Source organism: Neoarius graeffei, chromosome 8 (genome assembly GCF_027579695.1).
Source record: "Neoarius graeffei isolate fNeoGra1 chromosome 8, fNeoGra1.pri, whole genome shotgun sequence".
Lineage (NCBI taxonomy): Eukaryota > Metazoa > Chordata > Actinopteri > Siluriformes > Ariidae > Neoarius > Neoarius graeffei.
Window position 1 is genome coordinate 80294723 of NC_083576.1, and position 16077 is coordinate 80310799.

The window sequence follows — 16077 nt, forward strand, 5'->3', positions numbered from 1 at the left end:
TGGCAAAGTGGAAAACTGTTCTGTGGTCAGACGAATCAAAATTTGAAGTTCTTTATGGAAATCAGGGACGCCGTGTCATTCGGACTAAAGAGGAGAAGGACGACCCGAGTTGTTATCAGCGCTCAGTTCAGAAGCCTGCATCTCTGATGGTATGGGGTTGCATTAGTGCGTGTGGCATGGGCAGCTTACACATCTGGAAAGACACCATCAATGCTGAAAGGTATATCCAGGTTCTAGAGCAACATATGCTACCATCCAGACGACGTCTCTTTCAGGGAAGACCTTGCATTTTCCAACATGACAATGCCAAACCACATACTGCATCAATTACAGCATCATGGCTGTGTAGAAGAAGGGTCCGGGTACTGAACTGGCCAGCCTGCAGTCCAGATCTTTCACCCATAGAAAACATTTGGCGCATCATAAAACGGAAGATACGACAAAAAAGACCTAAGACAGTTGAGCAACTAGAATCCTACATTAGACAAGAATGGGTTAACATTCCTATCCCTAAACTTGAGCAACTTGTCTCCTCAGTCCCCAGACGTTTACAGACTGTTGTAAAGAGAAAAGGGGATGTCTCACAGTGGGAAACATGGCCTTGTCCCAACTTTTTTGAGACGTGTTGTTGTCATGAAATTTAAAATCACCTAATTTTTCTCTTTAAATGATACATTTTCTCAGTTTAAACGTTTGATATGTCATCTATGTTCTATTCTGAATAAAATATGGAATTTTGAAACTTCCACATCATTGCATTCCGTTTTTATTTACAATTTGTACTTTGTCCCAACTTTTTTGGAATCGGGGTTGTAATTCACATGAAATTAAAAATAGCACACACTGACACAGACCTTCATATCCATGAAATGTATGTTTAATTGTAAAATTGAACATGAAATTTTGTGCAGGGAGATGCCAGCAGCATTTGTACAATAAAGTCAAACATTAGTTAGAATAAAATGAGAAATAAAATAATAATAAAATAAATATTCACCAATAAAAAAAAATAAATCACTCCCTACTATATTACAGCTCACCATTTTCAGTGGAAAATAAATGAAAATACACTCTGGATTCTTTTACACCAAGAACTAAGTAAGACTTGCCAACTTCAAGTAGTTTTTAAATAACAAATCAAGTGTAGGGAGCTGCCTGCAGCATTTTTTAAAAAGTAAACTCAAACATAAAGTCGGCTATCACTCCCTATTATGTAACAACTTAACAAGTAACCATCTACATTCTAATGCTTTTAATGCCCAAGCCTAATATTCCCAATTTAGGAGGATTATATTGTAGTGAAGGAAGCATTACATGTAGTTTCAGCGAGACTAGTTGGTTGTAGGCTAATTCAAGTGCTTCCTTCCATAAGCCAAGTTTGCCTGGCTACACAGATGCAAATGGACAAATTTAATGAGTAGTAGATGAAGAATGTAAACATATAATAATGATGTGCTTTTGCAACTTGTGTGTTTGTGACTTATTGTGGCAAAAGCAGCGTGTCCTTACCTTGAAGTGGGATCTGCTTCTGCCCAAGTGCCCGTACGGCCGCCTTGAAACAGTTCACAGCGTTTAGCTACGCGTGTTGATTGGCTGTATCCCTTGTGCCGCTTCTGCCCGAGTACCCGTACGGCCACCTTGAAACAGTTCACAGCGTTTAGCTACACGTGTCGATTGGCTATATCTCTTGTGCCAAACAAATCAGATGTTGTGGTGGGCGGGACCGTGTTCTTGAACTCAGAGAGGCGAGTGCAGGAAAGGATGTGCAGTGACAGTCACGTTAGGAACGAAATGGCTGCAAAAAGGCATGTTATCGGCATATCGGTGGAAATTACGGCCGATACCGATAATCCTAAAAATGCAGAATATCGGCCCGATATATCAGCCAGGCCGATTATCGGTCGACCCCTATTGTGTATACAGATCTGTATACAGCTGGGATTTATGGAAGATTGATCCGTGTTCATGAAACTCCTGTTTGGGGTTTGCCAGAAGGCATATTGGAGACTCGGGGGGGATGTGTGGAAAAAGGTGCTCAGGTCTAATGCCACCAAACTAGAAGTTTTTGACCTTAACGCAAAGCTTGACATTTGGCAGGAACCCAGCTTTGCTCATCACCCTGAAACATGGTGGTGGTAGCATCATGTTGACGATTACCCTCGGTCTCTTGGTTGCTTCTCTGAAGAATGCTCTCGTTTATTTCTTCACTGGTTTCTCCAGTGCCATATTTTCCGTTTTCTGATGATAGATTTTAACAGTGCTCCATGGGATGTTCAGGAATGTGCGTGTGTGTAAAGATCACTGAGGTTTTAAACACATGAAGCATTCTTCTTTCTAAATTGTATTCATGGTTTCAAATTGCGTGTTAAGAGTTGAATGGACGCATAATCTATCACTCTGTTGGTTATTGAGTTCTTTATTGTAGTGCACATGTATCTTTCTCTGTGTAGACACAATAGGAATAAGTTCATTGCCCAAGACGCATGAAGAGCACATCCGGAAAGTTCTGCAGGATACTGAGAACACGGCAGCGAGTTCAGACAAGGAACAGCGCTCCGATCTTCCAGAGTTCACCAGCAACAGGTTCATCTACAGCACCAGCATCTCCTCGTTCCTCATCTTCCTGTTCTCTCCCCGTCACATCCAAAATCTTCGCTTTAATGCACACACACACACACACACACACACACACACACACACACACACACTGGGTTACATCTTATTTGTTTTCTATCTACATTTTACTGTGTTGGTCTGTCTGTCTGTCCCCATCAGTCTGCTCATCTGTGGATCCATTTCGGTTTGTTTATTTATCTTTCTCATCTGTTTGGTTTTGTTTGTCCGCCTCAGTCTTGTTAATGTTTATAAGTCTGTACATTGGTCTGTCTGTCCTTCTGTTTGTCTTATCAGTTGTCCGTCAGTCTGTCTGTCTCTCACCTTAGGACTGTGTCAGTTAATCGGCCTCTTTTGTTCTCTCTTTCTGTTGTGTGTCTTTCTCATGCTCTCTTTTTCTGGAGTGTGTGTGTGTGTGTGTGTGTGTGTGTGTGTGTGTGTGTGTGTGTGTGTGTGTGTGTGTGTGTGTGTCCTTTCTGTTCTCACACACATGCGCTCATGCTCTCTCTCTGTGTCTGAGTCTCTCTCTCCGTGCTGTTGTCTCGCCTTTCTGTTGTCTCAGTCTCTCACCTTTCTGTTGTGTGTGTGTGTCTGTCTCTCGCTCGCTCTTTTTCTGGTGTGTGTCCTTTCTGTTCTCACACACATGCACTCGTGCTCTCTCTCCGTGCTGTTGTCTCACCTTTCTGTTGTGTGTGTGTCTCTCTCTCACCTTTCTGTTGTGTGTGTGTCTCTCTCTCACCTTTCTGTTGTGTGTGTGTCTCTCTCTCACCTTTCTGTTGTGTGTCTCTCTCTCTCACCTTTCTGTTGTGTGTGTGTCTCTCTCTCACCTTTCTGTTGTGTGTCTCTCTCTCTCACCTTTCTGTTGTGTGTGTCTCTCTCTCTCACCTTTCTGTTGTGTGTCTCTCTCACCTTTCTGTTGTGTGTGTCTCTCTCTCACCTTTCTGTTGTGTGTCTCTCACCTTTCTGTTGTGTGTCTCTCTCTCACCTTTCTGTTGTGTGTCTCTCTCTCACCTTTCTGTTGTGTGTCTCTCTCTCACCTTTCTGTTGTGTGTCTCTCTCTCACCTTTCTGTTGTGTGTCTCTCTCTCACCTTTCTGTTGTGTGTCTCTCTCTCACCTTTCTGTTGTGTGTCTCTCTCTCACCTTTCTGTTGTGTGTCTCTCTCTCACCTTTCTGTTGTGTGTCTCTCTCTCACCTTTCTGTTGTGTGTCTCTCTCTCACCTTTCTGTTGTGTGTCTCTCTCTCACCTTTCTGTTGTGTGTCTCTCTCTCACCTTTCTGTTGTGTGTCTCTCTCTCACCTTTCTGTTGTGTGTCTCTCTCTCACCTTTCTGTTGTGTGTCTCTCTCTCACCTTTCTGTTGTGTGTCTCTCTCTCACCTTTCTGTTGTGTGTCTCTCTCTCACCTTTCTGTTGTGTGTCTCTCTCTCACCTTTCTGTTGTGTGTCTCTCTCTCACCTTTCTGTTGTGTGTCTCTCTCTCACCTTTCTGTTGTGTGTCTCTCTCTCACCTTTCTGTTGTGTGTCTCTCTCTCACCTTTCTGTTGTGTGTCTCTCTCTCACCTTTCTGGTGTGTGTCTCTCTCTCACCTTTCTGGTGTGTGTCTCTCTCTCACCTTTCTGGTGTGTGTCTCTCTCTCACCTTTCTGGTGTGTGTCTCTCTCTCACCTTTCTGGTGTGTGTCTCTCTCTCACCTTTCTGGTGTGTGTCTCTCTCTCACCTATCTGGTGTGTCTCTCTCTCACCTTTCTGGTGTGTCTCTCTCTCACCTTTCTGGTGTGTCTCTCTCTCACCTTTCTGGTGTGTCTCTCTCTCACCTTTCTGTTGTGTCTCTCTCTCACCTTTCTGTTGTGTCTCTCTCTCACCTTTCTGTTGTGTGTCTCTCTCACCTTTCTGTTGTGTGTCTCTCTCACCTTTCTGTTGTCTCTCTCACCTTTCTGTTGTGTCTCTCACCTTTCTGGTGTCTCTCACCTTTCTGTTGTGTCTCTCACCTTTCTGTTGTGTCTCTCACCTTTCTGTTGTGTCTCTCACCTTTCTGTTGTGTCTCTCACCTTTTTGTTGTGTCTCTCACCTTTCTGTTGTGTCTCTCACCTTTCTGTTGTGTCTCTCACCTTTCTGTTGTGTCTCTCACCTTTCTGTTGTGTCTCTCACCTTTCTGTTGTGTCTCTCACCTTTCTGTTGTGTCTCTCACCTTTCTGTTGTGTCTCTCACCTTTCTGTTGTGTCTCTCACCTTTCTGTTGTGTGTCTCTCTCACCTTTCTGTTGTGTGTCTCTCTCACCTTTCTGTTGTGTGTCTCTCTCTCACCTTTCTGTTGTGTCTCTCTCTCACCTTTCTGTCGTCTCTCTCTCTCACCTTTCTGTTGTCTCTCTCACCTTTCTGTCGTCTCTCTCTCTCACCTTTCTGTCGTCTCTCTCTCTCACCTTTCTGTCGTCTCTCTCTCTCACCTTTCTGTCGTCTCTCTCTCTCACCTTTCTGTCGTGTGTCTCTCTCACCTTTCTGTCGTGTGTCTCTCTCTCACCTTTCTGTCGTGTCTGTCTCTCACCTTTCTGTCGTCTCTCTCTCTCACCTTTCTGTCGTCTCTCTCTCTCACCTTTCTGTCGTCTCTCTCTCACCTTTCTGTCGTCTCTCTCTCTCACCTTTCTGTCGTCTCTCTCTCACCTTTCTGTCGTCTCTCTCTCACCTTTCTGTCGTCTCTCTCTCACCTTTCTGTCGTCTCTCTCTCTCACCTTTCTGTCGTCTCTCTCTCTCACCTTTCTGTCGTCTCTCTCTCTCACCTTTCTGTCGTCTCTCTCTCTCACCTTTCTGTCGTCTCTCTCTCTCACCTTTCTGTCGTCTCTCTCTCTCACCTTTCTGTCGTCTCTCTCTCTCACCTTTCTGTCGTCTCTCTCTCTCACCTTTCTGTCGTCTCTCTCTCTCACCTTTCTGTCGTCTCTCTCTCTCACCTTTCTGTCGTCTCTCTCTCTCACCTTTCTGTCGTCTCTCTCTCTCACCTTTCTGTCGTCTCTCTCTCTCACCTTTCTGTCGTGTGTCTCTCTCACCTTTCTGTCGTGTGTCTCTCTCACCTTTCTGTCGTGTGTCTCTCTCACCTTTCTGTCGTGTGTGTCTCTCTCGCTCACCTTTCTGTTGTGTGTGTCTCTCTCGCTCACCTTTCTGTTGTGTGTGTCTCTCTCGCTCACCTTTCTGTTGTCTGTCTGTCCCTTGTTCCTTTTTGTTTCTCCTTTCTGTTGTCTGTCTCACTGATTCTCTATAATTTTGTCTCCCATTCCATTTATCCACTCATCTTGCAATGTACCTGTCCAGCTTTTCTTCTGTCTGTCCTCCTATATATCAGTTGTTACCCTTGTAACCTGTGTGTGTGTGTGTTTGCTCTTTGTCACTCTTATTGTATGGATGTTAATAAACGTCTTGCTGTTCAGCAGAGATGGAGACCTTTCAGTTCAGGATCTTGCCGTGCAGTCGGAGCCGCTCGGTCCGAGCTCTCCACAGCTCAGCAGCGGTGAGTCTCGACGTCCTGCGGCCCTTTAAACCGCATCTCGTCTCCTCCCCTTCAGTAGATCTGGGCGTGGTCGTGTGAAAGCAGTTTAATTCCGGTTCTGTTTGTTTTGGCAGGGCTGGGCGTTGTGCTCGGGGTCATGTGTATGAATTCAGTGACGCAGCAGCTGCTGAGTGTGTGTACGTTATGTTACACCTCCAGCTGTTCGCTCTGTATCCAGTGTGTGAGCAGATGTTGTTTTCTGAGAACAGCATGTCAGTTTTATTCCTCTTATACCACAGATATTTACACAGGGTTACAATTCCACCTCTGTTATAGCAGCTGTATGCACTCGTTCCCTCACACGCCCTCTCTCTCTCTCTCTCTCTCTCTCACTCACTCACATGCACACACGTCTCTCGTATACATATAAAATGTGTTTCTTTCCTTTCTGTTGTTTGTCTGTCTCTTCTGTTGTGCGTCTCTCTGTGTGTGCGCATGTCTCTCCATCTCCTTTCTGTTGTATGTTTCGGTCTCTCTCCCTCTCTTTCCATCTCCTTTCTGTTCTCTCTCTCTCCCCCTTTCTGTTGTGTCTCTCTCTCTCTCTCTCCCTCCATCTCCTTTCTGTTGTATGTATGCCTACCTGTCTCTCTCTCCCCATCTCCTTTCTGTTGTCTGTCTCTCTCTCCCTTCTGTTGTCTGTCTATCTGTCTCTCTCTCCCCATCTCCTTTCTATTGTCTGTCTCCCTCTCTCCTTTCTGTTGTTTCTCTCCCCTTTCTATTGTCTGTCTGTCTCTCTCTCCCATCTCCTTTCTGTTGTCTCTGTGTCTCTCTCTCCTTTCTGTTGTCTGTCTATCTGTCTCTCTCTCCCCATCTCCTTTCTATTGTCTGTCTCCCTCTCTCCTTTCTGTTGTTTCTCTCCCCTTTCTGTTGTCTGTCTATCTGTCTCTCTCTCCCCATCTCCTTTCTGTTGTCTGTCTCTCTCTCCCTTCTGTTGTCTGTCTATCTGTCTCTCTCTCCCCATCTCCTTTCTATTGTCTGTCTCCCTCTCTCCTTTCTGTTGTTTCTCTCCCCTTTCTATTGTCTGTCTGTCTCTCTCTCCCATCTCCTTTCTGTTGTCTCTGTGTCTCTCTCTCCTTTCTGTTGTCTGTCTATCTGTCTCTCTCTCCCCATCTCCTTTCTATTGTCTGTCTCCCTCTCTCCTTTCTGTTGTTTCTCTCCCCTTTCTATTGTCTGTCTGTCTCTCTCTCCCATCTCCTTTCTGTTGTCTGTCTCTCTCTCCTTTCTGTTGTCTGTCTATCTGTCTCTCTCTCCCCATCTCCTTTCTATTGTCTGTCTCCCTCTCTCCTTTCTGTTGTTTCTCTCCCCTTTCTGTTGTCTGTCTATCTGTCTCTCTCTCCCCATCTCCTTTCTGTTGTCTGTCTCTCTCTCTCTCTCTCTCCCTTCTGTTGTCTGTCTATCTGTCTCTCTCTCCCATCTCCTTTTTATTGTCTGTCTCTCTCTCCTTTCTGTTGTTTCTCTCCCCTTTCTGTTGTCTGTCTATCTGTCTCTCTCTCCCCATCTCCTTTCTGTTGTCTCTCTCTCTCTCTCTCTCTCTCTCTCTCTCTCTCTCTCTCTCTCTCTCTCTCTCTCTCTCTTTCTGCTGTCTGTCTATCTCTCCCCATCTCCTTTCTATTGTCTGTCTCCCTCTCTCCCCTTTCTGTTGTCTGTCTCTGTCTCTCTCCCCATCTGCTTTCTGTTGTCTGTCTCTCTCCTTTCTGTTGTCTGTCTATCTGTCTCTCTCCCCATCTCCTTTCTGTTGTCTGTCTCTCCCCTTTCTGTTGTCTGTCTATCTGTCTCTCTCCCCATCTCCTTTCTATTGTCTGTCTCCCTCTCTCCTTTCTGTTGTTTCTCTCCCCTTTCTGTTGTCTGTCTATCTGTCTCTCTCTCCCCATCTCCTTTCTGTTGTCTGTCTCTCTCTCCCTTCTGTTGTCTGTCTATCTGTCTCTCTCTCCCCATCTCCTTTCTATTGTCTGTCTCCCTCTCTCCTTTCTGTTGTTTCTCTCCCCTTTCTATTGTCTGTCTGTCTCTCTCTCCCATCTCCTTTCTGTTGTCTCTGTGTCTCTCTCTCCTTTCTGTTGTCTGTCTATCTGTCTCTCTCTCCCCATCTCCTTTCTATTGTCTGTCTCCCTCTCTCCTTTCTGTTGTTTCTCTCCCCTTTCTATTGTCTGTCTGTCTCTCTCTCCCATCTCCTTTCTGTTGTCTGTCTCTCTCTCCTTTCTGTTGTCTGTCTATCTGTCTCTCTCTCCCCATCTCCTTTCTATTGTCTGTCTCCCTCTCTCCTTTCTGTTGTTTCTCTCCCCTTTCTGTTGTCTGTCTATCTGTCTCTCTCTCCCCATCTCCTTTCTGTTGTCTGTCTCTCTCTCTCCCTTCTGTTGTCTGTCTATCTGTCTCTCTCTCCCATCTCCTTTTTATTGTCTCTCTCTCTCCTTTCTGTTGTTTCTCTCCCCTTTCTGTTGTCTGTCTATCTGTCTCTCTCTCCCCATCTCCTTTCTGTTGTCTCTCTCTCTCTCTCTCTCTCTCTCTCTCTCTCTCTCCTTTCTGCTGTCTGTCTATCTCTCCCCATCTCCTTTCTATTGTCTGTCTCCCTCTCTCCCCTTTCTGTTGTCTGTCTCTGTCTCTCTCCCCATCTGCTTTCTGTTGTCTGTCTCTCTCCTTTCTGTTGTCTGTCTATCTGTCTCTCTCCCCATCTCCTTTCTGTTGTCTGTCTCTCCCCTTTCTGTTGTCTGTCTATCTGTCTCTCTCCCCATCTCCTTTCTATTGTCTGTCTCCCTCTCTCCTTTCTGTTGTTTCTCTCCCCTTTCTGTTGTCTGTCTATCTGTCTCTCTCTCCCCATCTCCTTTCTGTTGTCTGTCTCTCTCTCCCTTCTGTTGTCTGTCTATCTGTCTCTCTCTCCCATCTCCTTTTTGTCTGTCTCTCTCTCCTTTCTGTTGTTTCTCTCCCCTTTCTGTTGTCTGTCTATCTGTCTCTCTCTCCCCATCTCCTTTCTGTTGTCTGTCTCTCTCTCTCTCTCTCTCTCTCTCTCTCTCTCTCTCTCTCTCCTTTCTGCTGTCTGTCTATCTCTCCCCATCTCCTTTCTATTGTCTGTCTGTCTGTCTCTGTCTCTCTCCCCATCTGCTTTCTGTTGTCTGTCTCTCTCCTTTCTGTTGTCTGTCTATCTGTCTCTCTCCCCATCTCCTTTCTGTTGTCTGTCTCTCCCCTTTCTGTTGTCTGTCTGTCTCTCTCCCCATCTCCTTTCTATTGTCTGTCTCCCTCTCTCCTTTGTTGTTTCTCTCCCCTTTCTGTTGTCTATCTGTCTCTCTCTCCCCATCTCCTTTCTGTTGTCTGTCTTTCTCTCTCTCCTTTCTGTTGTCTCTCTCTCCTTTCTGTTGTCTGTCTCTTCTGTTGTCTGTCTATCTGTCTCTCTCTCCCCATCTCCTTTCTATTGTGTGTCTGTCTCTCCCTCTCTCTCCATCTCCTTTCTATAGTCTCTCTCTCTCTCTCTCTCTCTCTCTCTCTCTCTCTCTCTCTCTCTCTCTCTCTCTCTCTCTCTCGCTTGTCATGGTTCTCAGGGACCAGAAAGTACAAACTTCTCCGTCCTGAAGATTTGTAAATTGTGAACACTGGAGACTCCTTCCTTTAAAAAAAAAAAGAGTAAATTTCTCCTTGTAGGAAACATCGCTGTATCAATAATTGCACACATTTCACTTGAACTGATTAAAGAAAATTCACTGTACAAGTTCCTGTGACTGAGCTGCGACTATCCTGTAGAAATGCCCCTGTGTTTTCCTAAGAGCATTAAGATCATCGTGGGATTTGTCGTGTCGTACTGAAAGTCCTCAGGGCTGCTGATAAAGAAAACTGGAGCTGTTTATCGAGAAGCCTGTTCATGATGCACGTTGTTGTTGTGTGTTCAGTGGCGCGCTCGTACACGAAAGGAGAAATCACCTTCGGAAACAATCGCTGGAGAAGGAAGATCAGAGCAAGTAAGAGTCTGCGCGCGCACACACACACACACACACACACACACACACAGAGTCGTCTTTCGCTTTCTCAGATTGTACCGTTGTGCTGAACATCGCTCTTCCTGCTCAGACCTGCATGAACTTGACTCATTCTTTCGTTAATCCTAATTGGATTAAAATCCACCATGCAATCCTTTTTATAGCAGCTAAATCCAGGCTTACATGAGCACAAGGTTTGGCACGTTTCAGCAGGTCATGCCTGGGAGAAAAACGCCGGCAGTGAGGAGTTTATTCTGGCGTTTACGTCTCTGTCTCATGGGGGGGCACATATTATTGGTGGAGTTAATTCTAGTCTGGGGGGGACCTTTATTTTAATTAAATAAAATAAAGCAGGTGATTTTCACTCCAATAGAGGGCGCTGTTGGCCTTTTATTGCATTTCAAAATCACTTTTATTCACAATGATTTAAACCCTTGACTGCTTTCTTAAAGAAAGTAATATTAAATAAACTTTCTAGTATTTTTTTAAATATAGTACAGTAGATATGTACACCATTACATCCCCCTCTTGACTGAAATATGGATATTATACAGTATACGCGGCTTTTTTTTTTTTTTTTGAGGTCTGCCTTTATTGTTTGGACTGTTATTAGGGAATATTATTACCACATATTTATTAAATAATTTTTAATAAATGCTCCTGTCTTCAGCGTTGCCTCTGATTCTGCTGAAGTCGTTTGACCAGAAAGGTGGCGGAGACGATGCTCTGTTAGAAGAAGATGGAGATTCGGATTTTGAGGAGCTGCATGTGCCGGTATGATGGTTTAAAAAAAAAAAAAAATTTAAAAATCATGAAAAATCTTTACTGTTTAAATAAAACCCTTTGACTCAATAATTGCAGCTTTTAACTGTTAAAATGTCAAGTTTTACTGCTCAGTTTCTACATCAGTGAGTTTTTATTTAAATGTACAAACCTTTAGTGCAGATTTTTTTTTTTTTTTTTTTACAGCGTCTTGCAAAAGTATTCATCCCCCTTGGTGTTTGTCCTGTTTTGCCGCATTAAAAAATGGAATTAAAATGGATTTTTTTTTTTTTTTAAGGGGGGGTCAGCACCATTTGATTTACACAACATGCCTAACAGAGAGGTGGACAAAGTACAGATCCCGCTGGTCAAATGTGACTCCGATACAAGTGAAAGTTGTCCAGTCAAATTTTTACTTAAGTTAAAGTACTAAAGCACTTGCTTTTAAAAATATTTAAGTATTAAAAGTACATTTTCTGTCAACGCATCGTTGTATTATTGCCACAACGCTTACAAAACCTAATGCCGTTACCAAAGACAGAAATGTGAATTCACAAAATGAACGCATGTTGTGCATCATGGTGGTTTAACGTTAAGCTAGCTAGTCAGTGAAACTCCACCTGACATGCTAGCAAATTCTTTTCGAACTCGAAATCATATCGGGTCGCTAACGCTACTAGAAAAGAAAGATTTCTACATTGTTTATTTGGCAAGATTATGCTAAAACACATTTCTGAAAGCACTTCAGATAAGTTAACGTTATTCATGTTAGCGTAACTCCGTTTCTACATGCTAACTAACAGTGTCCAAGTTAACTAGCTATGTGTTAGCGTTAGCCGTGGACAAGGCGACGGCAACTTGGAGGGCAAATCCATAGAAAGTCATTTGACTAACCAGACTGCATAGCTATTGCAGCGTTATTGCTAGCTCTAAAAACACAGACAACTTCACTGCAAGCTTCCTCTTGGAATAAAACGTTTACATCCCTCAATATGCTTCTGCAGGTCGGACGGCGAGTTTTTGTAGGCCGTGATGTGGTTCGTTTTCGGCAAACATTTAAAATGAAATGAATCTTTAATCCTTTCAGAAAACTGAAACATGGGTTCTAAAGCCATGGGGGCGTGCATTCCCTAGAAGAACCGCCTCCTTCTGTTCTCCCATCAACTGATCGTGTTCAAATAATGCTGCGGAGAAATCACTGATCTTGATTTTATCCAGTCTATGGACGTGACGTGACCCGAGTGATTACTGATCGGCTGTCTCAGTGTCAGCTGGGGGAAAAAAGATAATAATCACGTTTTAGAAAAGAAAAAACCATCCACTTTCAAAGCGGCTTCATGGTAACGAATAACGAGGACCTTGATAGAAATGTAGTGGAGTGAAAAGTACGATATTTGCCTTTCAAATGTCGTGTTTAAAAAAAAAATACTCTTGTAAAGTACAGATACTCAAAGTGTACTTAAGTACAGTACTCAAGTAAATGTACGTTACTGTCCACCTCTGACGCCTACCACTTTAAAAGTGCGAATTGTTTTTGGGTTTTTTTTCTGACGAACAATTATGAAAAAAAAAAGTAAAAAAAAAAAAGCAAATGATGATTCCTTTGTGATTAAAACAAGCTCTTGGCAGCCATAGAGTGGGTGGGGTGGGTTTTTTATTTATTTTATTTTATTTTATTTTATTTAAAGCAAGCTTGATCCTAGTAATGCTGTTCTGTTCTCTGCCCCTCCCCTCCCCTCCCCTCCCCTGAGCAGGGGAGCAGCGTGATTCCTGCCCCAATAGACCTCTAATAGAATTTTGTTGTAGTTCCGGTGTTTGACCACTAGGTGCAATAATGAATAATAACACGATGGAGCCAAATGGGGCAGCGAGCACGTTGTCGCTCTCTGCTCAACGTTTTAAGAATGGTGAGCAAATCCACAGAACGTTAGATTTTATCGGTCACGCAAAGATTTACGAAGATCGATTTGTTGAACACCCGATTAAACAGCGTCCTTACTGATGAGTCGTCACTGCCTCTTTCGTACCAAAAAAAATTTACACCACTAATTTTAAAGCTCACCGTTGCTGAGGGTCGTCTTTATTCAGTATAGAGGCTTTGTACAGCCACATGACCCCCACAACAACGGTGACTACGCTGCCGTGACAGGAGGCGCGCTTTTTGTGCTTCATTCAGATGAGTTAGATCCCCCCCCCCCCCCAGATAATTAATTACTTCTGGTAAATTACAAAAGTCTTTTGTTTCTTGTTCAGAACAAGTTGCACATCCAAAAATGCAGCAAAACCTTCAAATACTGATCAATAACAACTAACAAGAAGTGTGCGTCCAGTCATGACGGCGTAGTTACTGTTGCTACGGGGGTCACGCGATGGTGCAAAGCCTCTATTCTTGCCAGTTGTGTGTCTTGAAATCAATACATTCTTGCATGAACAAGATCAAATGAGTGTTTCCACCAGTTGCATGTTGTGCGTCAAGATAAACGCTGCAAGTTTTTATTCTTCTGATTCTGGATTTGTGTTCCCAGCCGGAGCCTGAAAACGATGCTGCAGACTCTCGCTGCCCTCTACAGGACGAACCAGAGAAATCCGCCGTAGTTGAGATTCCTTGTTACCGCACTCATGGAGTTTCATCCGTTCCCAAATCTGACGCGTGTTCTCCAGCGGAGCAACTCGGTGCTTCCATACACGTACCGGACCAACAGAGCAGTCTCGGCCCAAAGAAAAAACTCACTCTGTCCTTATCCGAGAAGGAGAAGCTGCTGAATTGGGACGTGACCACTCCTGGAACATTTTCACGCACGCCTACAGCCATCGATAAAGCAGAAAGGTACAACCGAAGACCCGAAGACGCAACAGAGCCTCAACCGGAGCGGAGTCCAATCCCTGCGGAACCTGAGCCCAGCCCTCCTGTCTCAGGCTTCCAAATGTGGGCTGACACGCTGAGAAGATCCTTCTCTGGAGCAGGAACCAACCCCAAAGTGATCCGAAGAAACCGTCCTCCCAGACCCCGGCCGCTGTCCGAGGGCTCCTTCAGCTTCAGCTCGCTGTTCGGCGTCTCCGCTCAGAATCAGGACGAGGACGTGATGACGCGCTCCAGAGCCGATACAGAAGGAAGCCAAAGGAGGACAGCAGGCAAGAGCGAGATCACGGCCATGTTGGAGCAGGTGGCACTCGGGAACAAGCCGTCAGGGGCTTCCAAAGACGACATGGACTCCCTGCCACCAAGGAAGCTCAACTTTTTCTCCTCGATGCGGCTGAACAGGAACGAGGGAGGAGATGGGAGCAAAACGGACGACCAGACGAAGGACATCTGGAGCATTCTGTCCAAGTTCAAAAACAAAGGTTGGAGCAGGGATCAAGTCTCTGAATGAATTATTTTGTGGTGATATAATTTTCTTTTAATAAACTCTTTACTGGATGTTCATAGCATCGTCACAACAGCACCAACAAGAAGGAGGCAGCTATTCATCCAGTGAGGAGGACCAGAAATCCATCACACAAATGGTAATTTAAAAAAAAAGTACTACTTTGAGACTCTTCTCACCTTTAAAACTGCTTTTGCTGTATAATAAACAACTTGTATCAGAAAAAAAGGAATTGAATTCTATAAAGCAGACCAGTCGAGTCGAGACCAGCCTTGCCCTCTACATGCGCAAGCAGGTCTTTCATCCACAGTTCTATATTATATTATCTGAAAAGCAGCCATGAAATGAATGTATATCCATGTAGTATTTAAAGGACACCATGTACTGACTCCGGTGAATAGCTTTGCTTTTTTCTTTCGCCCCATTCCTTCAATCTCCACCAGCATTCAAGAGCCTTAAAGAACCACCGAGATCCAGATGTTTTCTTTCACTCATGAAAGTCCTACTACTGAGAAGACCTGTAAATTGTTTAAACTTAAATGAGTATCGAACAAATGACACTTTTTTTTTTTAAGCATGTTAGATAAGACGTGTAATTCAAAGCAGATTTCATTTCACCAAATTCTGTTTTGAAGAGTTTTTTTTTCCCCCGATATTGAATAATAAGCTAAGATAAACTTTATTCGTCCCTCAGTGAGGAAATTCACGTTACAGCAGCTGACAAATAGAGAGTCAGGAATAAACAGTAACGGCGTGCAATAAGTGTTTTTTTTTTATTTAAAAAACCTGTACGAAAAATATATGTTTAACAGTTATTCCACGAAATCGAGTCGTACATGAGCTGATACCTGACGAGTAGGGTGCATCAGTTGCCCCCTAAAAATGAAAAGTTCCTCTGATCATGATGCATTTTTGTTTTTATGTTCCTCTTGGTAAGAAAACACACTGGGTGAAATCTCATCTCATTATCTGTAGCCGCTTTATCCTGTTCTACAGGGTCGCGGGCAAGCTGGAGCCTATCCCAGCTGACTACGGGCGAAAGGCGGGGTACACCCTGGACAAGTCGCCAGGTCATCACAGGGCCGACACATAGACACAGACAACCATTCACACTCACATTCACACCTACGGTCAATTTAGGCCAAGTTTACATTAGACCGTATCTGTCTCGTTTTCTTCGCGGATGCACTGTCCGTTTACATTAAAACGCCTGGAAACACCGGGAAACAGGAATCCGCCAGGGTCCACGTATTCAATCCAGATCGTGTCTGATCCGGTGCTGTGTAAACATTGAGAATACGCGGATACGCTGTGCTGAGCTCTAGCTGGCGTCGTCATTGGACAACGTCACTGTGACATCCACCTTCCTGATTCGCTGGCGTTGGTCATGTGACGCGACTGCTGAAAAACGGCGCGGACTTCCGCCTTGTATCACCTTTCATTAAAGAGTATAAAAGTATGAAAATACTGCAAATACTGATGCAAATACTGCCCATTGTGTAGTTATGATTGTCTTTAGGCTTGCCATCCTTCCACTTGCAAGTGGTAAGTGATATGCGCTGGGATCACACACACAGCGGCTCAGTCCCGAATCACTGCTCGTGCGCTTCACTCGCGCGCTCTGTGAGCTGCGCAGGGCCGGAGTGCGCACCCTCCAGAGGGCACTCGCTGTTCAGGGCGGAGTGATTTGGAGCGCAGGATGCCTGCGGAGCCGAGCGTATCCGTGTATTGGTGTTGCTGTGTGCACGTGAATCGTTTTAAAAACGTTAATCTGATGATCCGCTGATACGGTCTAATGTAAACCCCACGTTAGAGTCGCCAGTTAACCTAACCTGCATGTCTTTGGACTG

General features: G+C 44.4%; 1 protein-coding gene across 4 annotated transcripts in view; it reads left to right on the forward strand.

Annotated features, from left to right (window-relative positions):
- The window catches only part of mical2b (microtubule associated monooxygenase, calponin and LIM domain containing 2b), a 235187-nt gene that overhangs the window by 182853 nt on the left and 36257 nt on the right, over nt 1-16077 (forward strand). For 3 of the 4 annotated variants that reach the window (XM_060928315.1, XM_060928310.1, XM_060928312.1), the window contains 6 exons: nt 2451-2583; nt 6023-6102; nt 10014-10082; nt 10771-10874; nt 13388-14204; nt 14290-14366. In XM_060928315.1, the coding sequence (XP_060784298.1) occupies nt 2451-2583; nt 6023-6102; nt 10014-10082; nt 10771-10874; nt 13388-14204; nt 14290-14366 (1280 nt within the window). The remainder of the gene's footprint in view (nt 1-2450; nt 2584-6022; nt 6103-10013; nt 10083-10770; nt 10875-13387; nt 14205-14289; nt 14367-16077) is intronic. The other variant, XM_060928311.1, reaches the window with a different exon arrangement.